The sequence below is a fragment of the Rhamphochromis longiceps genome, linkage group LG19, assembly GCF_057381845.1.
Source record: "Rhamphochromis longiceps isolate RC_006_pf linkage group LG19, R_longiceps_female_GT1.1, whole genome shotgun sequence".
Lineage (NCBI taxonomy): Eukaryota > Metazoa > Chordata > Actinopteri > Cichliformes > Cichlidae > Rhamphochromis > Rhamphochromis longiceps.
The window spans coordinates 11,399,273-11,420,659 of record NC_140575.1 but is presented as its reverse complement, the minus strand read 5'-3'; the positions used below and the strand labels follow the sequence as shown (position 1 = coordinate 11,420,659).

Genomic DNA, 21,387 nt, shown 5'->3' with positions numbered 1-21,387 from the left:
AGTACTTTTTCCTTTGGGAAGGTACCATCTGTGCAGTCTGCAATTTTGTTGAAGAAAGATGTTGAATCTATTTAATATTTCTTGAAAAATAATTGATTTCTGTGCATTTTTTTCCACACTGCATCAAATTAAGGTTGATTACGTCGATTAACCCTTTACAGCCGATCGGAGCGGGCACGCTCTGTTTTGCGTAACTATTTTTAAATCCCGGTAGCTCTGCAACCACGTAAGCTAGCGCAAAAATTTTTTTTGCATATGAAACCGGAGGAGTTGTACTTACATCTTATGCCATCAGCTTGTCCTAGGTCACGGTTTCCTTCCACATAAAGCTTTGCAAAAACTGCATAAAAAGCGCTTGCAGCAACAAAAACATAATATTCCAGAAACACGCTTTACCGATCCAATCAGCTGGTCATAACACTTCCTACGTTGGAATAGACGTCAGCGCGAACTTTTGCATTTCCGCCATTACCTGCCCGAAACCGGAAGTGACGTCATTTTCGCGGAAATGTAGTCTTTTTTACTATCAGGGCCTCAGGGCCTATACTCGTCTTTTTAAAAGTTATCTTTGACTTTATGACTTTCTGTGTCGTTTCTGGGATGCTTAGGACTCATATTGCACTGCTGGAAATAGTTTATTTTGATGCATATGCTGCTTTTTTGCAAATTTGCAGTATAATATTTATTTTCGTTTTTCCTGCAGTGTATAAAAATTGGTGTATTTCAAAAATAAAACTATGAAGACACTCAAAATAAATTTCCTGTGGTGGGAAACTATTTTGTGCAACTTTTTTGTATTTACATTTTTGCGGGATTAGCCTCTTAAATTTCTCTAACTACAAATATATGTTAAAAAAGCAAAAACGATTTTCAATTTTTTTGTAGTTTATTGCACTTTTTTGCAATTTATGTAATTACTATGCACTTAATGAATACATATTATTAAAATCTGGGCTATAATGGTTGTATTGATGTATAGCAACTTGAAATGCTCCCAAAAATGGCTCCACAGCATGTAAAAATATGATATAAGCTCTGGCGGACTTGGTTCTATGGTAGGTCTTAAAGGGTTAAGCATCATGAGGTGGAGCGTGAGGGGTGGTTCCCTATTTTTTATTTATTTATTTTTGTTGTTGCTGGGAGTTGGAACCCTATTAGTTAGGTTGCTTAATATTTATGCTAAGTACTCTTTAAAATACCAGAATAGGGAGGATGGTGTAGGTTTGAGTTTATTAGATTGATCAGTATTGCTGAACTATGAATTTATTTATTTTTTTGCATACAGGTATAACAGAATAGCTTTAGTGTAGTTGTTGTTTTAAACTTGAGTATGAACTTATACAAAATGCAGCAAGATATTTAAAAAAACAGTTTTGTTGATTAAAACACACTATATCGGATTCATATCGGTATCGGCAGATATCCAAATTTATGATATCGGAATCGGTATCGGACATAAAAAAGTGGTATCGTGCCATCTCTAGTCACTAGCCATGTCTGGGCCTAAACTCTGCTGCAGGTCCATATATCAAACGAGTTGAAAAACTGTCTAAAGTCTTTCATCTTTAATAAAATGATCAGCGTTCTGCTCTACCAGGTGTAACAATTGAGTTTAACATCCAGGCATCCATGAAAACGGAATTTATGACATTTAACGGAGTTAGAAGTTAGCAGGGAGTTAGCTCGCTAGCTTCTATCTAAATACAATATAGCATGTCCTGATTGCGGGGTTTGGGAAACAAATTCAAACGTACAGCTCTGTTATCACTTCCAACATAAATGAAGACAGAAAACTAAACAGCAGTGACGTTTGTAGGGTTACTGAAGTTTGGCTAGCTGGTATATAATGATGTGCTACGTGACCGCTAGCGGCACAGCTATGTTAGCATAATATAAACAAGATAACTTTTTTCCACTCGATAAAAGTTAACGTGAGTGTTCTCGGTGGTCAGGAACAAATGTAATCGCATGGCAGGATGCTGTAAAAGGACCAAACTTCAGCCAGGAGAACAACTGAGATAATCCATCCACAATACGAGGTTAGTCATTCATATACTGTTGCATGGGCTGGGCTGTAGTTACATCCTAAGGTTTTAAAAACTGAGCTTAAATAAATGATTAGTGGTAATAAAAGCCGAGGGAGGTCAACAGTGATCACTGACTGTTTTAGGAGCTTTTTGAGATCAAATAGAAGAAAATACAAAACATTAAACATGTTAACAACACAAAAGCCATATTAAACGCAGACTACTTTAGGCCCAGAAGTAGGATTCGTCACGTCATCACTTAACGACCGGATAAGATTAACTCAAGGGTAGACTTAAGCAAAGCCCTACTCAAGCTAGCATAATCCAAAAACTCGTGAACCCAACTGTAACTGTTGGAAGCCAAACTAACAATCAAAGGTAACATCTGATCAATCGATTGATGCTTTGTGTCCCCAAAAGAAAGGCAAGTCCCCACAAAAGCCCTGTGAACACTCTGTCCCCTTAATGTAGCAAAACAAGTACACACACACACTGAGGGCTCCACATAGACCTTGTCGATAGCGACTGCAGCATGTTCGATACCACCACTCCTTCCTTCCTAAACACACACTTCAGCACACCACAGGACCAATTAAAACACACTCCGCTTTGGGATTCACAGCCCATCGTTCCCTGTAGGATCAATTAATTCATGCAATACTGAGAGGCAGACAGTTCGCCTCCCTCCATCTCTCTCTCTTATGAAACACTCCAAGTTATGTGCGTTTGACCTTGAGCTCTGCAACAAGCTGGCACGCTGTGTACTGGAATGTATGCTGGGAGAGCTTTTACAGCCCCATATATCCACGTCGAGCCATGCACTCTCTCTCTGCTCGCCCACTCTGCTGTGCTTTGCATCCATATGAGTTTAATCCCCCGTTACAGAGAAGCCAACACAAATACTCCCTGGTCCTTCTTGGGCATGAACACAGGGACAAACAGAGCATCTGGAGCTGCAGGACGGACGGACAAATGCAGTGTTGCTACGTACAAACTCGCCACATCTGCATCTCCACCACTTCACTTCCTGACATCACCAGTGGGACGATCTAAGCTACAACCTCCACCCAAACTGAAAAGAGTCAAGAATCTGGATATTTACATGCTATTACCATGACGCAGGCTCAAACCTGTTTCCTTTGTTTAGTGTAAAGCAGTCAGAACGCCGTCAGCACAGCTCAGACTTACAGACACACGTTACCCTGGAACTTAAAAGAAGACGTTTTCAGTCCTGCTTTTCCTTCACAGTAGAATCCCGAATGAAAAAAATAAAATAAATAGAAACCTCCACAATGAAAAACCTAAACTGTTCTGTTATTTAACGTTTATTTGGCTGTATGTCAGCAACAGGTGATTTTTTTCTATTCAGGCTGTAAAACTGGTGAAAACAGCCTCAAATTTACGTCCTTTTCGCCTTTCAATCGGCTGGATTGGACCCTTTGACGGTCCCTGGGCCTTATGTTTAGACCCTCTGGGTCAGGACACCGCTTGATTTTAACATCTTCCACCTGTGGACTGTTTCCTGTGTGTCTTTGTGTCCTGGATGCTAGAAAGCTTCAGTTTTCAGCCCCAGAGGTTTCAGTCTGCTTTGCAGTGCCGACCGTGCAGGAGTCCCATAAACCACCCTGTGGAAAACAGCCAAACCCCACCTCCACCTGTAATGATACAGGTGGAGGTGGGGTCACAATAAACTGGAATTACCATTTAAGGTAACTGCGAGCTCAGCCGCAGACAGATTATTTCTTTGTGCAGCAGCTGCTGTCACAGACGGGAAAAAAGCAGCAGAGCTACAAGCTTCAGCCCAGCGCCTGCACACACACACACACACACACACACACACACACACACACACACACACACACACACACACACACGGCTGATAGTCCACATGACAGCCCACGTCGGGGATCCAATTGATTGAGACGAGGCGACGCTCACAGTGAAAATAAGGCTCACAAAGACACTTTGCATGACGGGGCTGGGACGCAGACAGAGAGCAGAGCCCATCGGGCCTTACAAACGACCACACAACAATAACACACATGGCTGCATCCGTGTGTGTGCGCACAAACACACACAATCACCCCATAAACACCTCCTACCCCCTCCTGTCACACCCCACTTTAGAAAATCAACCTCGCTGCCTTTTGCGCTTTACCGCTCCCTCCTAGGGCCGTGATTGGCTCAAATGGCTCCACGGGAATCGATGCACTCATCTGGCAAGGCTCCCAATCGAAACCAAGTGCAGGAAGAGGGGGGAAAAAAACACAACATGATTTTTCCCGAGGTTTGTTTAGTCCCGTTATTTTTATTTTTTTGAGTGTGCTTTGCCGATATTTCCATTCAGAGCACGCTTCACGACGGGCAGAGGCTCGAATGTTTGCCCACCCAAACAATGAGGGGATTTGGGGAAGAAAAAAGTGTTATTGTTGCTGAGAGTGGAGGGACTTGCCGGCAACCGGAAAACGCACACATGAAGGATGCGGACACGCTACAGTGGACACACAAGCAGGTGAACAAACACACAAAACAGACAAAAGCCTCATAAGAACTCAGATCTCTTTACTCTTTGTCTTCTTACACACACAAACATGCATGGGTGGTGCAAGCTGCCAGCATTATCACTGTGTGTGTGTGTGTGTGTGTGTGTGTGTGTGTGTGTGTGTGTGTGTGTGTGTGTGTGTGTGTGTGTGTGTGTGTGTGTGTACTTGCGTTGCTATCTAACCGTGGACTGCTGTGTCATTACAAATCCACAGACACAGGACCGACAGTGAGGACATTCTTCCTGTCCTGTGTTGGTCCTGCTTTAAATGAGATTAAATGATTTTTAACAAATTCATTTTAGTAAATCAGGCACAGCTGTGATTGATGACTAAATATACAGTTAGAGAAAAGATTAATAATTACTGTGGGGCTGTACAGGGCGTGGCTAACAGTGACTTCCTGTATTTAAACTGCTGTAAATGACTTATCAAACATATCTCATGGATGATCCACAGAGAACAATCCTGCCACAAGCTGCAATCAGTTTTTATCTAAATCACTGTCAGAAGCTCTTTATTTGTCCAGAGGGCAGAAATTACAGCAATGTGTAATTTTCTATAGCGATATTTTAAATGGTCATAAAGATATATATTATTTACTGATGTATATCATTTATATATAGCCAATCCGTAACTGCTGTTGACTACAGTCTATGTACCAACACAAGCAGAGGCTCACCGTGGCAGAGTGGGGAGTGCGTGAGCGATGGAGGAGCAGTGGGCCATCAGATGGTTTCAGCTAATGTGATCTGACCTTTGTCGTCTGTGACAAAATGATCCACATCATTTATAAAACTAATAAAGAGCCAAAATTAATCCCACATGCTCGTTTTGTCAAAATGTCCTTAAAATGACAAAAAAGTTAAAAACAACTTGTTGAAGAAATGACGTCTTTGCAATCCCTGCTGCTGTTAGCAGGACGGGGTCAAAACGAGCACTCCTGCAGGTTCTGCTGTTACACATCGCTGATGCAATGAACAACACCACGCACATACAAGATGTCACATTGCATGGCACACTGTGGCTAACAACAGCAGTGCTAGCAGCAGCAGCAACCTTCCTTCTGTCCTTGCAGGCTAGCAGCTACATGGAGCCTGCAAGGAAGGAGAGCTTTCCACCAAGCTTTGTGACAGCTTCACATCACATGAGGACTACAGGCAGGTGGCGCTGTAACACAATCTGTGGAAGACTGATGGGTAAACATGGGCCGGGGTTGCTTTTGTTTTGGGGGTTTTTGTATTTGCAGTTATTTTGTATTTTTTTGATCTAAAATAAATTTTCCTTTTTACATTTTGTTTCTTAAAAATACTGGAAATACTGGTCCCCTCTTGACCAGTGCAGAATGACAGTCCACACTAGATAAGGTGTGTGTGTGTGTGTGTGTGTGTGTGTGTGTGTGTGTGTGTGTGTGTGTGTGTGTGTGTGTGTGTAGCAGAGAGATGGAGGAGGTGGGCAACAGACCAAAGCCATCCATCTAGAGAAGCCAATAGTGCACAGCATAGGCTACAGGCTTCACAGCATTGAATCCAGACTCCACAACACACACACACACAGTTTGGTGCCCTTGTGAGGGTTACAGCTCTCGGTGTGTTAAGATGGTGGAGCTCAGAGACATCAATCTCTACCCAGCAGCCTTGCTTGACCTGCCCTCTGACACACACACACACACACACACACACACACACACACACACACACACACACACACACACAGACCTGCACAAATTCAATCTCCTCAGTCTCGTCTCCTTTCTTGAGCTACCCTCCATCTTTCTGTTTTCTTCACCTCCTCCATCTTTATCTCTCCCTCGCAGACACCTGCAGTATGCATCACACTAACTGATTGGTGCCTCTAAAAATGATCGCAATCATGAGGCGGACAATGAAGAGTGGAGTAAAGGCCGGGGGGTGGGGGGGCATTGATTTTGGCTCTCGTGGGGCTCTGAGTTATGGCGAGGAGCTCTGACAGTAAGACAAAAGGATCGGGCCGTGACTACAACCAGAGTGAAATGAAATGGACCGGGACTCATAGGGCGCCGCTCAGGCGGCCATTCGAAATTCTTTCTGCTACACACACACACACACACACACACACACACACACACACACAGCATTTTAATCTGTAATTAAGGACTTTCTAACAGGCGGGAGGACACACACGTTAGAGGAACTGCAGCTTTTGGAGCTTCTCTGCTCAGCTGCAGAGGTTGCACCTTGGTGCTAACATACCAGTGTTAGCTTTATTGAGCCTCAACTTCATGTCAAGTATCTGCAGAAAGGCAAAAGCTACAAAATCCAAGGCTGACTCTTTGTTACAGTGTAATTATGACGACTTCCTGCCTCGCTCTCAAATATGTGATATCTAATAAAGCTTTGGGAGCATCAAATGAAGACACATAAATGATCACATTATTTATGACAGTGCAAACACCCGGAGAGACTTGAACCTGCAGCTCTACACTCACATTCCTGCTGGGTTAGGGGCCTAGTTGATCTTAGGCCTGACAGCGGCCTGCAGCCGCTCTGTTTCAAAGTCAGCCTCCTCCTTCATTAGAAAGCCTGCGTTGTGCTCCGTGCAGAGTTTTGCTCACAAGTGTGTCGTTTGATAGTAAAGTTTGCTGAAGATATTTTGAATTGAGAGAAAAGCTTTAAAGGAGTTTTGAAATCTGTTTTTTGTCGTTTATTTGACTCTCTGTGAGCTGCAGGTCGTCCTGGAGTCTATTATTAACACCCCGTCTTCTAATAAGCAGTCGAACACATTACTGCGGATCAAAGGAGCTCTTGCATCATTTGTGCCACGACTCTGAGCGGTTCCCCGGCAACACCTACCAGGCAGCGTTGCCGTGGGTGCTGTCGTCTAGGTGACAGAGCAGCTCCAGGGTTTGGGGGTTGTGGGCGGATTCGTCAGGTGACTCGTGGTTTCCTGTCTCCCAGTCAGAGGGCATCCGCCACACGGCCGCGCAGGACACCACCCTGCTGTTGCTAGCTGCACACACACACACACACACACACACACACACACAGTGTTAGGGAGGAGGGTGCTCTTGTTTTACTGATACTGTGGGGACAGTGGTCCGAGTCCCCGATATCTAAATCAGGATATTTTGAGACATTTTGCCAAACTTTCAACTTTGATTAAACTCTGGAAATAAAAAGTGTTGCATGAAAAACATAGTGCATAGAGTACATTCCAGGTGGATAAAGTAGTCCACCTCTAAGCGCTGCTAATGTTTGTTTTTTGAATTTCTATTTTTCCTCATTGTCACCCAGTTTCAAGCTGAATCACTGCTTAATAAATGAAACCGTTAACGATCCCCGGTGGCTTCTTAAGCAGGTTAAACCAGTGACTGGAGCATAAGGATAAGCTTTGTTAGTGTGTGCATGAGATGTACAGGCACTAATGTGACCACACTCTCTTCCTAATCCACATAATAAACGAGTTATTTTGGCACATCCACGCCAGGGCTGGAGCTGCTAATTGGAACCAGAGGAGTAAATGTAGAGTAGAGTACAGTCATACGGTAATTGGACTAAAAGTTTGCGGGTGGAGAGCACGGGGAGAGAAAGACTCATTTCTTTTTGGTGTACGTATTGGCAGCGCGTGGGCAGGCGTGGGGCCTATTTGTCAAATTAAAAGCATGGCGACACGAGTCCACAGATTTCCTGAGTGGTTTTAGACGAGCCTGCGCTCGGACTAAGTGGCCGAGCAAACGCCGGGGCTCTGTGCAAGCCCTGCATTAATGCGCTGCAGTGTGCTGCCTGTTGTGTTTCTATATATTTGGGTTGCGCCGGTGTCGGTGTGGGCAGCGGCGCGTGGTGGGCCGTCCACCGTGGCTGTCATCCTGTGAACTCGAGCGTGCAGAACTCAGCTGACAGACAGACGGAGATGGAGGGGGGAGCGTGGAGACTACACCCAGTCCCAGAGCCATCCGCCCCGAGTCCCACCTGACACGGCTGTCTCCTCTCCGCCTTCTATCCTCCAGAGGAGCTCAAACTCCACCAGTCTAGCTTTAGTAAAAGCCTTTATTTATCCAGGCGAACGTCTCGGGGAGACTCAAACGTTCGTTTTGAAGTGCGACCGAGACCAGAGGGCATCGGGCACCAACGAGCGAGCGACGCAACGTCTGGGTTCACGCAACAAACAAAAACCACCCTAATAGTGATGGGTCGTTCGCGAACGAAATGGCTCTTAGAGCCGGCTCTTTGACGTGAACGACGCGAGCCGGCTCCTTATCGCGAGCCGTCACGTGGGTTTTTTTTTTTTTTTTCTTTCTCTCAGCCTCTCTCTCGCACTTTTTTTCCGCTTCACTCTGCACGCGAGCCTTGTGCTTTACGCTGGGCAGAGGGGGGAGGGGCGGTAGTTACACTCAGTAGCACAGGAACAGAGCCAGAGAGAGAGAAAGAGAGGCAGGGACAACAACATTAGAAAGGTATAGTAATCATCCACAACTATTTTCAGTTGCAGATGATAAAGGATTGAGAAAGTTTATTCATGCAGGTCCATATGACAGAGAATATGCATGTTCTTTTAGTTTTCATATTATAATTTATATTTAATTGTGTTGTGGTTTGCAGTGTTTTGTGTTCTTTTCACTTTAAATTTGTGAAAGGAAAAAGCTGAAAATTTAAATAGTTAAAACTTGAAATGTGAATAGTTGATTTTTGTATTATATGATTTATTTATTACATTTTATGTGGAGTGAATAAATAAAAGTATATTTACGGTGGCCCCTAGAGACAAAGCACATACAAACTTCAAATCACGTACGAACTCTGAAGCATGTACAAACTCCAAAACACGTAAAAACACGTACAAACTCCAAAACACGTAAAAACTCCAAAACACGTAAAAACACGTACAAACTCCGGAGCACGTAAAAACTCAGAAGCATATAAAAACTCAGAAGCACATAAAAACTCAAAACACGTACAAAAGACAACAGAAGTGCTCCAGGATGCTGGGCGCAGTGTTGAGCCTTTGTTATCTTGTGGCTACACAAACCAGCAAGTACCAACGACCGGATTTGGTGTGTGGTAATAACAGGTAAATGAACTTTTTTTTAAATTATTTGAATATATATATATGAGTGCCTGTGTATAAATACACAAACAATACACACATGCTTTCAATTGTGTAATTTAAGTGATCTAGTAGCTCTGCTTTGGAAGTTCAGTTCATGCTAGAAATGTGTTTTGGAGTTTGTACGTGTTTTGTCTCTAGGGGCCACCGCATATATTTATATATAAACATATATAAATAAAACGACTTGTTTTTATGTTAGTAATTCCTTTTGTGCATAATTTTATATTATTGTTAATAATAAATTAATTAAAGCAACAAAACAACCTGAAGAGCCGGTTCGGAGCCGAAAGAGCCGGCTCTTTTTAGTGAGCCGAACCGAAAGAGCCGGATCTCTAAAAAGAGCCGGAAATCCCATCACTACACCCTAAAAGATCGACGTAGTGTCCGGAAGTTAACGGCCACCAGGGGGCGACGGCTGTGTTACAAAAACATCTGCTGGATTCATGCACTCTTAGCTGTGGGTCACGTGATATTTATTATAGTGCTTAATATAAAGCTCACAACTCGTGTGTTAAAAATGTTTTTGATACTCACAGCGATGATGTGGTGTCTCAAATCTGACCAATTAGAGCACTGCATTTGGCAACAAGTGCGCTCACAGCTCAAAAACGCTCACTGGGACTGAAACATGCAACCTGTTTGACCTCAGACACATGGCTACGGGTCAGTCGGCTCTCTGGAGGGATTCCCGACTGCCCCGCGGACATCCTGAAGCATGCACGACTCTGGGATTGAACCAGCGACTCCTCCCTGCTGTGCCCGGTCCTGAGAAGACGAACCAGAATCTGCATTTCTTCTTTTTTGTCATTCAGGAACATCAGGATCAGCTCGTCACTGATTCTCGTCCACTCCGGTTTATTCACGGCGCATTCTCGCTTTCGGTGTGCGTACACCTCACGACGAATTTGAATCTGAAAAATTCTGAATTTCGTGTAGTTTTTTCGCTCACTGTGTAAAAAAGCCTTTTAGAGCGACGGCAGCTCACTGGGACGGTTCGCTGGTGGGAAACGCCCGTGCAACCTTTTATTGAAGGGGATCTTGGTCCTTCCAGTTTTCAGTTTAAAGCTGGGTCCGTGGGTTTTACCCGCTGTGTCGTGCTGCCTGAGGCGTCTGCTACATCTTTCCTTCTGTTTGTTGTCGGGTTTGTGGAGACATCGGTCTTCATCTTCTACTTCAGGTTTTTGTCTTTCTGAGCACAGATTTTTCTGATTCACGCCAAAGATGCTTCGTTTATCAGCTGTTTTCCTCATATAAGCTTCTACTAAATGCAAGTGAACGAGTCATTCAGTATATAGTTGATGGATAAAATACTCAAACATTATTCATCTTTATTATTGATTATTGATGAAGATTAGATGGTGCGTCCTGTGGTGACAGATTGTGATTGGGTGATCTGGGGTTTCTGCGTCGCCGTTCCTGGAGAATGCGAACAAACTGCGACCTGCTGAGCAGCTGCTACTTCGAGAAACGGGAATCTGCAGCAGTCGGTCTCCCAGACTCCTACAGATGTGCGTCATAGTGGAAACTTGCACTCATTTAAATAAAACAGCATTTCCTGTCACGAGAGCCGAGGCCCGCTCGGCTCCTTTCATTTTACCGGTTACCGGCGGGCCCGTGCGAGCAGACTCTCTGTAAATAAAGATCAACAAAACGTTTGTGTGACCTTCATCCTGCCACAGCGAGACTCACGTGGCTCCTCGTGTTCACAGATTAGTATCGATTCTATCAGAGTCTGATATATAACGCAGCTGCTGACGTTAGGCCTGTGAGGACAGCGCGGCTGCACAGGGTCATTAGACATAAGAAGTGGAAATAAAAAGAGGAGGATGTAATATATGCACACAGAAAAAAAAGAGGAACATAAAGAGGCAGCGAATGGAGCCACAGACAGAAGGAAACAGTGGGACTCACTTTTGTTATAGCAGGTGGTAAGCACAGCCTTATCTGCAGGACTGGCGCCGATGTGCCATATCTCCCCAGCTTGGTGCAGAAGGACGTTCTTATTAATGATGTTATTCTCATCATCAAAGTCAATGATGTGGATCTGAAAGAAAAGCAGAGATGTGCTGAGGATGAGGCTGAAAAACACCCGGTGCAACTCCCTCCACTCACACCGACTGCAGTTCAAAGCGCCTCTGATTCCTCCGAATGAAGAAGAAGAAAGTTCCTCTTTTATTTTAATGTGACAGTAAAAGTAATTTCAAGGCAGACGTCGCTTTGGTTCAGTTTTTTCTTTTTTTACCCCGTAAACTTCACACGGCTGAAGATCTTCATCTCGATTTGGCCTTCAAAGCAGCGATTAAGACACTGTGAGAGGAGCTGTTGGATTCACGCTGGAGACGTCGGGGAAGGAAAGCCAACCGATGAGGGCTCAGCGGCGTTGGCTCTCTTTACACAGCGCTACATGAGATGACACGTGTCATCCCTCTCATCCTTCTCCGTGGACACTGTGGACGTTTCAGGAGGCCTGTGACGCCATCTTCAGCACCTGAACTGTAAACTCTCCCATCTTCCTCAGGAAACTTCACAAAGTTTCTCCGAGCTCTGCTTACAAAAGCTTCATCTCACAGACTCTCTTTACTTAAACAGGCGGCGAGCGAACTTTATCAGACATGAAATGAAGACTTTAAAATCGTCTTAACAAATAAGAAAATATTGTTTCATTTTCCATTTATCAGCAGAAAGAATTTAAGGAAAATGATTCTGACCCAGAGCGAATCAGCGACAGCAGATTTTTATCTCTGAGGGTGGATGTTAAACTGATTTGGCTCCAACTTTAACAGACTTTATGTTTCCAGCCGCGAAGGCGTAACGTGGACGTCTCCTGTTATGGAGCTACAATGGACCAAAAATGCTGGAAAAACTATCAAAAAGCACCAAATTTGGACCCACGTGTGTAATTCTGTAACAACTGATAGTTTGAAGGTAAAATGTGCCGCGGCTAAAGTTACTATGAAACCAGCTGATTCTGGGGGTAACGTGCTGCTGACCCTGCACTTTTCACCGTGAAATGAGAAGTGAATTCTTGCGTTTAACGTCCTTCAAATGTCCGCCTCCTTTCACCAGCTTTTGTGCCAGCGTGCAGCCGGCTCGGCGTCCCAGCGAGGCTCTCCGGCACGAGTCGCAGTGCCTTCGCTGTGAGCTGGAGTAATCGTGGAGCGCACTTGAAAACACCGCTGAGTGTTTTACAGCGCACGAGTTCAACAAACAAGCCAAAGTTTTATCCAGGAGAAGTTAATGGAAACAACTCCTCGCTGCGCTCCTTTCATTAGATGGAAATCTATTCTGAGAGGGTCCTCGATTGAATGCGGTTCAGGGCCCGCGCCGCAGTAAAAAAGCGAGGGTCTCAAGGTTTGATCAGACAATTAATGGAGGTTTCTCCCATAAGAAAGACACTTACGGCACCTCGGGGGATCGTTAATGGGGTTGCGCTGGACAATAACTCCTTCCCGGCACTTCCACTCCCCTCGCCTGCACTACTTTTACAGGCTGAACAAGAGGATGAAAGCAGGAGGTGTGAGGAGGTGGAGGAGGAGTGGCAGCATCCTTCAGCCTCCTCAAAGTCAGCTCGGCGGCTATTAACCTTGAGTTGGACTGCGACGAGCAAAAAATTATTAGGCAAAGTTATAATTTTATGGCGGTGGGGGAGCAGTACAAATAAATTCAGGCCGGCGGGACAGGGTAATTGGAGGGCCCGATAATAGGGTCTACCCCCCCCCCCCCTAATGAACCTAGGTGAGAGAGGAGACAGAAGTCCCGGCCCTCCTCCCCCAGGTGATTTATCCCCCGTTCTTCCTAGCCTGGAGAGTGACTCACAGCCTTCAGCCGCTCGGGCAGCCGGCCCAGCGCTTTTAATTATGTGCCAATGGAAGAGGAGGAGGAGCTGGTAAAATACAGGGGGGTGAGGGATGCACGAGCCTGGCTCGTGGACCCCGCGTCACGGGCTCCTGCAGCAAAGCTCTTTAGCCGCACTGATGACAGTAAGCAGGAGGAGCAGCGATCGGGCGAGAGGTGCCAAGCTCGGGCGCTTTATCTCGTTAGCGGCCTTAAATGCCACGATCTGTCACCGCAGCGACTGGTCTCTGAGGGATCTGAGAGGGGCTCGGCGTGTGGAGATACTTCCACTCCGCATTACGCTTAATGGGAGGTGGAGAGGGCAGCGGGCTTACGGGTGTAGCACGAGCTGTCGGGGCTGAAATGGCAATCGGAAAAATGGTTTTCATGGGAGTTCAAAGCAAACCGAGCGAACCGGTGCTGACGACCACCGCGCTCCTGATTCAATGGTCCCCCCGAAACCCAGGAAACAAAGACTTTAGAACAAGGCCCGCAGCCCTGCAGCGCGACACACCAGTAAAACCAGCAGGATCACAAACTGCAGCCATCACCGACTCAAGGTTACACCAGTCAGTCTTTCCACCAGAATCAGCTGATCATTCATGAAGCCATGCAAGATTTTAGTGATGATTTAGTCTGACTGTGAAAACTGATCTGGTCGCAGTTTTGTTTCATGTCACGCGGAGATCTGCTGCATGTGTGAAGTTATGATCCCCCCCCCCCCCCCCCCCCCCCAGTGTGTGTAGCCGGAGGTCCTGGAACATGTTCACGGTATGGAGGTAAAGCTGGCATCAGCTGACCGTCCTGTGATGTCATCGGGACTGACACGTCTCACCGTCGGCCTTTAAAGCAAACAGCCCGCTGAACAAACGAGCGGCACGACTGAAATCTGCAGCAGGTTTAGGAGGACGGCGCTCGGGCATGCAATAAGAAATCCCGCAGATCGACCGGGACGCGTTGTCACCGTTCCCGACGAGCTGCGCGTTAGCCTCGCTAAACAAGACTTGGACTGCAGCGCGTCTGCGCTCGGTGCCAGACTGTTTTCACACTGACGTCTGCCAGGAAACAGGCTCGCTTATTCAAGGCACAAATCTCTCCCTCGCTTTCACACAGCTAATTATTTCTCCCCCGTTTAGAGCCAACTGTTTCTGTCATCTGTCTCCGTAATGACCTCTGCAAGATGTGCATGCATGCTCTCATTCTTCCTGCACCACACACGCACCACACACACACACACGTTTTCACAGAGAAAACACACAAACAGTTCAGACGTCCATGTGGAGAGGAGCTGATATTAATTCTAAATATAACCATTGAACACATAATTAATCATCAATATCTTTAAAGCTGAATATAGAGTCTATAACATGGTTACAAACTCATAAACCATGTGAATAAAAGCCTTCAGCTGCCTGTAACACAGCGTCTCTGAGGATGCTAACACAGAAAGTCCTGATTACTTTACATATCTGGCCTCTGACCCCTGGTTTGGAGGTCTGTAGAGACACTGAACTTTGATTTCCTGCGTCCTTTCCTTTGAACCTGCTGAGTGCTTTCAAACACATCAAACCAGGGATCCACCTCCAGTCCTGCAGCTTTCAGATGCATCCTTGATGGCAGGACAGCAGCTCTTGAGGACTGGAGTTGGACACCCCTGCATTAAACCTCATTAAACTTCATTTGAATGAATGTTTAAATTCTCATATGTATGTACAGGCACAGTTCAGAAGCATTGTTTCCAGGTGTCCTGTGAGACCCTAACAGAGGACAAAGGCACCCTGACAACACTGGGACACACACACCCCTCTGCACGGTAAGGTGGGGCTTCACGGAGGAGAAAGAAGCCGAGCAGGAACCAAAGGAACAAGACTGTGAACACAAGCAGGCAAAAGGAGCTTCCTCTGAAGGGCGGCTGCCTCTCCCTTAGAGATCAGGTGAGGAGTTCCGGAGCTCAGAGCAGAGCCGCTGCTCCTCCACACTGAGACCAGGACGTCTCCTGGGCGGGCCGTTTCATAAACGTCCTACTGTGAGGAGCCCTGAGGCGGACCCAGACACCTCGGTGCTCCCCCAGATGAGTGGGAGGAGGTGGCTGGGGTCTGGACTTGAGATGACTCAGGGTCTAAAAGGTGTATTTCTTTGTTTTTACTAAAATAAACACACTCCTTATTTACATGGTTATGTGTGTAATCAGCTTTAAAGGCCCATTGTAAGCAGGAAACCCGTTAAAGTCGCAAAGTGGGAGGAAATTTAAATCTTAGCTGTGATTTAGTGATGAATAAAATTAATTTCTCCAAGTTTCTTTTTCCATCAGTTTGTGTCTTTGTCTGGTAGGAGTCTGGCTGCTGCTCAGTTAAGAAACTTCTATACTCAAAACATTAAAACTCAAAGAACCACTACAGCGAGGCCGTTTATCTTTATAAATGCTTATAAGTCAGAAACCAAAAAGGTGTAATCTCACAAGTATCCAAAAGTCTTCATTACTTCAACAAGCGTTCAATGAAGTCCATAAAGGAAAAAAGATGGGGGGAAAGAGGGGTGCAGTGACCACAGAGGAAGAATGGCAACACATTTGTTTATTTCATTGGAAAACCAGGAATCACAGGTGTGGAAGGAAAGGTGTGCTGGAAAATTCCTGCCGTGTTTTATTACCCCAGCTCCAAAGGCGCACTATGATGATGGAGGCTCTGTGGCTCGGAGGCAGCACACCGCTACCATATATTTGGGGACTGTACGAATATTAAAAATTACTGGAGTGTTTTTGTTGTGATGTTTCCACGCCTCCCCCGGGTCCCTGTTTTTTAGTATTTACATGATTTCGCCTAATCCCGAGCTCCCCGTCACCTGTGGACAGGTGCTTCTCACCTGGTTGTCAAACTTGAGTGACTGCGTGCCCACGAGGAAGCGAACAGCGTCGGTCTCAGCTGTCTGCGCCGTCAGAGCTCGAGCCTGCGGAGTAACGAAGTACAGAGTAAGGATTACATACAAGATTCCAGCGCAGAGGCAGCTGACAGACAGCTCGACGGGAATGAATGGAGCCGCAGTGAAGCAGCAGCACCTGAAACTCGAGCCCGTAAATGACGGGAGCGTCGTCCTCCATTTGCGCTGCGTCCTCTGCGCGGTTTGATTCTTTTAATGAAAGGCTTCGCTCAGAAAGCGCCTCTGCGCTCCTTTCTGCTCCAAACACAACACAGCGCCTCACTTCCGCGATTTAAAACTGAAACGTACGGATAGCATGCGCAGCGACGGCCGTGTGACGACACTTACGCTTTAAAAACAACGTAGAAGAAGATCCGGAATAGCAACCATGAAACGTGTCCTCTCTGACGCACCGTACTAGTAGCTGTACTGTGTGACGCATGCGTGTTACAGGCGCGTCTGTCAGGTTGCAGTACGGTAAGTAAACAGTCCGTCCTGCTTCTCTTCCTGGTCTTTTATGCGTTTGCGGCTGTTTGTGCGGTGATGTTAGCGGCAGCGGAGCAGCTGAAGACGCTCTGCGCTGTTTTAAAACACTGTTAGCGGCATTTGACGGTTAGCGGCTCGGCTGGCTAACCTGAGCTAGTTGGCTAAAGTAGCACTAGCATGACAGACAGACCCAATAACCGGTTTTACCGACTTGGTAATCCGAGTACCGGCTCCTGTGTAATCGTGAATAAAAGGCCGAGCAGCTCTGGTGCTGCAGCTCAGTGCTGACAGAGACGGAGATACCATACTGTGTTTACAGTTACAGGAAGCGACGAGACTACAGGAAGTGGGATTCATGCTGATTTAAGGTATCTGACATTCAAAATAAACCACACCAGAGGCTTCCTGGAGGCTGTTTAAAGAGCTGACGGGCAGAAACCAAGCTGTGCTGGCCCAGAGGTCACTGCAACCACACGTTTAACCACGGTTTAATCGAGGTAGCCTCAAACACCCTCAGAGGTTACAGATCCTACAGTCAAAATATCAGGACGCAGTAACTACTTTTAAATAAACACCTGCGGTGATCGGTCTGTGTCATCACTGTGGGCGAGCTTTGGCCCGCTCTTCTTTCAGTCGTTGAGGTTTGCAGCATTCGTTCATGCACAGCTCTTTGAGCAGCACTTTGGTCTCGTTTGTTCCAGAGGTCTTGTGTTTTGTTCAGATGCAGCTTTTTCTGGTTCCCTGAGCATCGCAGGGTCTGACCTCGGGGTGAATTTGCTGGGCCGTCCACTCCTGAGACGATTGTGTCATTGCGTGAACGCATCTTAGTGCTCCAGACCTCCAAACTTCTCGTTTCACAGAGGTGCTCACCCTGATGATGATCAGTTAATAAATGCATTTGATTAGCAATGTTTCCCTGCGTCTCATCCTCCTAATTCCTGTGGAAGCGGTGAGGGTGGAATTTTTTTCCCGCCGTTGGCACGCCTGCTTTGTAGTCCCAGCTCTCACTTTATTCTTTAAACATCTTTGAAAGTTTAAAGTTGTCCCAAAAATTTGGAGTCTTAATGACTGAATCTCTTTTGTTGTCTTTTACACCGTTTTGACAGTCAAACTTTCTGAAAGTTTAGTTTTACAGTTCACGTTACACCAACAGTGAGACGATGTCACCAACCCTAAAAACATCTTTCTACTTGTTTCCAGCTTGTAGTTTTCCTCTACAGGCATAAATTACACATCATAACTGGACATTTTTGTCCTCTTTCACCTGATGTTTCTGTCCCGTGACGCAGAGACCTGTAATAAAATTTGAAAACAATAAAGAATGACAGGAAATGAGTGTTCCTGCTTCACAGGAACGCCACACAACAATGAGAGGAATTGTTGGTTCATGTGTTTGTGTGTTTCTGTGTGCAGAGCAGTGAGATGGACAGCGGGGAAGCTCACGCCCAGCGGCCGGTCTCCTTGGACATCGCCGTAGAGGATGTAAATCAGGAAGTCTCGGCTCCGGCCCCTCCTGAGGCGACCACAGGTCAGACTCCGCCCACAGACGGTGGTCTGCCCCAGGAGGACAGCATCGATCTAGGTCGGGACTTTGCCACACCACAGGAGGACAGCAGCGCCACGCCCTCAGAGAGCCTCATGGACAAGCTCAACGACCAGATGATGGAGAGCGTCATGATTTCTGATTCGCCCAATAACAGCGAGGAGGATGACGTGGTGCCTATCGATTCCCTCCTGGATGGAGGCGAGGAGGAGGAGGAGGAGAACGCGGTGGAGGGAAACCAAGAGGAGCAGAGCGAGATCAGACAGAATACGACTGAGATTAAAGTTTCGGTGGAGGAGCAGGAGGACGGAGGCTCGCAGGAAAAACCAGAGGAAGTGGCGACCAGCGCCGTTTCCCCGGGTGACGTGAAGAGTCTGTCTGACAGTCGCAGCGAGGAAGCGGCGCCGGAGATCACCAGAGCGACCAAACCAAAGGACGAGCCTGTCCCCGTGTGCACCATATTCAGCCAGGGCACCCAGCCCAAGTCTTTAGTGCCCAACGGCTTCCAGCCCACCCTCATCAAGTCGCCCAGCTTCAGCATGGGCGGCGGCGAAGACACCGTGACGCCCAGTAAGATGGCGGGGGCGCTTGTGTGCCAGCCCAGCCCGAGCCTCAGCAAGTTCTTCACAGATAACGGACAGACCAACCCGGCGTCCGACTTCTTCGACTCCTTTACCGCCCCCTCCTCCTTCATCTCCGTGTCCAACCCCAATGCTGAGATCCCTCCAGGCTCCGCCGAAGCACCCGAGCACAAGCTCTCATCCACCTCCTCCTCTATCTCTACCCCCGGAGGGATCCTGGACTCTGGCGCTCCCACACCGAGCTCAGCGTTCGCCCCTGCTGAACCATCCCCCAAGCTCCAGCCACCCACACCTCAAACAGCCTCGGCTCCAGGCTCCGCCCCCACCTCAGCTCCAGCTGTCCCACCACAGCCCTTCAACCAGCTGTTTTCAGGCAGCGACGACGCGTTTGCGACGGCGCTGAGCCTGAACGAGGCAGACAGGCGCCACGATGCCTGGCTGCCGTGCGAGGAGACCAGGAAGGTGCTAATCTCCGTAGCAACGCAGCAGTACGGCCCCGCCTACTTGGAGAGCAGCAGACTGACCATGCCAGGACTCAAGTTTGACAACCTGCAGGTAGGAACTCTGATCCCTCAGCAGTAAACCCGCCCATGCTCGTGTTCAGGTGACTGCGAGGACGTTTCTGTCCTGTTGCTTTTGGATGATGTTGAATTTCTGTGTTTTTAAAAACAGGGCGACGCCGTCAAGGACCTAATGCTTCGTTTTCTGGGAGAGGCGGCGGCCGCGAAGCGTCAGGTCCTCACAGCCAACTTCGTGGATCAGTCCTTCAACGGCCTCAAACAGCTGATTGTGAGTCCTTTTAGTTTGTGAGCGGAGCATCGCTCGGCGTGAAACGGGACGTTTACGTGTGGGTGGAGCTGACGTTCTCCTCCACCTGCGCGGTGTCGTCTTCAACTCTGCACTAACCTGAGAAATTGTCACAGTTAATCTGCTGATTTCGTTGCTCTGATTTGTGCTGATTCTTTTCATTGTACACAAAGTTAATAGTTTCCTGTTTGAAACGGTGAAAAAGGTCGGCACCATCAGGTTGGAGGAGTGGGTGGAGCAGCAAATCATTTTGCTTGAAGTCATACACGTGGCAGACTTTCACGTTTTTATTTTTAGCATTTTTTAAACACGTTATTAACTAAAACCAAGGAGTGCGGCTGAGTTTAGGAAAAGATCCTGATGAAGTCTTTGTTGTCTTGGTTTCCACGGTGACGTGCTAAGTGATTACTCGTGTCCATGAAGAGTTTTACACTTTGGCTCCACCCAAAGAGAGTCACCCACACGGTGATCACAGACTCAGGTGGGCCACTCGTGTTTACCTGCCTGATCACATGTGTGTATCTGCACACACGGGTCCATGAACACCGCACAGCGCAGAGGCACATCATAGAAATCTCAGAGAGCAGGAAGGTGACGTCTCCTGGGTCAGGTGACACTGGAGAGGATGATTTGAGGAGCTGGAGATGGTTTTACTTTTGTTGTTGTGCATAATTTGAACAGTGTTTTAAGTTAAATTCATGGAGTTGTTTGAAAGCGTATCTGCAGCTCTGATTGTAACCAGAAGAGCTCAGGCAGCTTTTGCAGATGGTCTAGAAACAGGTCACTCTGCATTTGTAATTCTTGCACCAGGCTCCTCGGCGGCAGCTGGAAGGCTCTGAGAGCTCGTGCTGTCCTGCAGGAGCTTTCTGGAGGTAAACGAGTAAAGCGGCGCTCGGCGTCCCGCGGCGGCTGCAGCCTGTCTGACCTCCTGACAGTCGGTGTTTCTGCTGAAGCCGCTGGCTGCTTTCGGTCTCAGCTGACTGAAAACAGTGAATCATTCGCCTCCTTTCTCTTCATATCCTGTTTCTTCTCCTGCCAAGCATAAAAATGCGTGTGTGTGTCTTTGTGACCACGCAGTCTCACCTCATTCCCTCCGCTGCTGCCATCCATCTCTCGTCTACCTCTGCAGCCCTCGTGCATTCCCTCCATCATCATTTCTGACCCACAAACGACCCTGAGAGACGCTTGTTATTTAAAACATATGCACAGCAGCAGCAGTGATGGAGAGAGGTGGAGTGGAGAGATGGAGAGGTGGAGATCCACTCTGCTCACAAGTTCTCTCTTCCTGCTGTGCCCATGTATTATGCATAGGACTGCTGTGCATATTTCAAGGGCCTTCTGGACTTGGTGTACACACACACACACACACACACACACACACACACACACTCAATATGGTGCTTTCAGCCTGCAGTCAGCTGCACTATATGGCGTAGGTGAGTGTGTGAGGATCATACGCCGTCTGCTGATTGGTGTGGGTGGCTCCCCGGAGCAGGAGAGATGGCGAGGCAGGAAGGTGACGCGGGCTCGCCGATGAATGACGAGCAGAGAGAGCGAGCATCAAAGCA

The 21,387-nt window shown here is 47.1% G+C and overlaps 2 protein-coding genes across 4 annotated transcripts in view; one reads left to right on the top strand and one right to left on the bottom strand.

The window, feature by feature from the left end:
- The window catches only part of eipr1 (EARP complex and GARP complex interacting protein 1), a 52,341-nt gene extending 35,619 nt beyond the window's left edge, over positions 1–16,722 (bottom strand). For both annotated transcript variants that reach the window (XM_085390606.1, XM_085390607.1), the window contains exons 1-4: positions 16,542–16,722; positions 16,349–16,432; positions 11,564–11,696; positions 7,399–7,555 (exon numbers count right to left, since the gene is read on the bottom strand). In XM_085390606.1, coding sequence (XP_085246732.1) covers positions 7,399–7,555; positions 11,564–11,696; positions 16,349–16,432; positions 16,542–16,583 — 416 coding nt within the window. In that variant the 5' untranslated portion in view covers positions 16,584–16,722. The remainder of the gene's footprint in view (positions 1–7,398; positions 7,556–11,563; positions 11,697–16,348; positions 16,433–16,541) is intronic.
- A 31-nt stretch (positions 16,723–16,753) lies between these two features.
- Positions 16,754–21,387, top strand: part of trappc12 (trafficking protein particle complex subunit 12) — a 30,025-nt gene continuing 25,391 nt past the window's right edge. The window contains exons 1-3 of one of the 2 annotated variants that reach the window (XM_085390604.1): positions 16,754–16,879; positions 18,302–19,567; positions 19,685–19,801. In XM_085390604.1, coding sequence (XP_085246730.1) covers positions 18,311–19,567; positions 19,685–19,801 — 1,374 coding nt within the window. In that variant the 5' untranslated portion in view covers positions 16,754–16,879; positions 18,302–18,310. Of the gene's footprint in view, positions 16,880–16,909; positions 17,257–18,301; positions 19,568–19,684; positions 19,802–21,387 lie in introns of those variants that run through there. The other variant, XM_085390605.1, reaches the window with a different exon arrangement.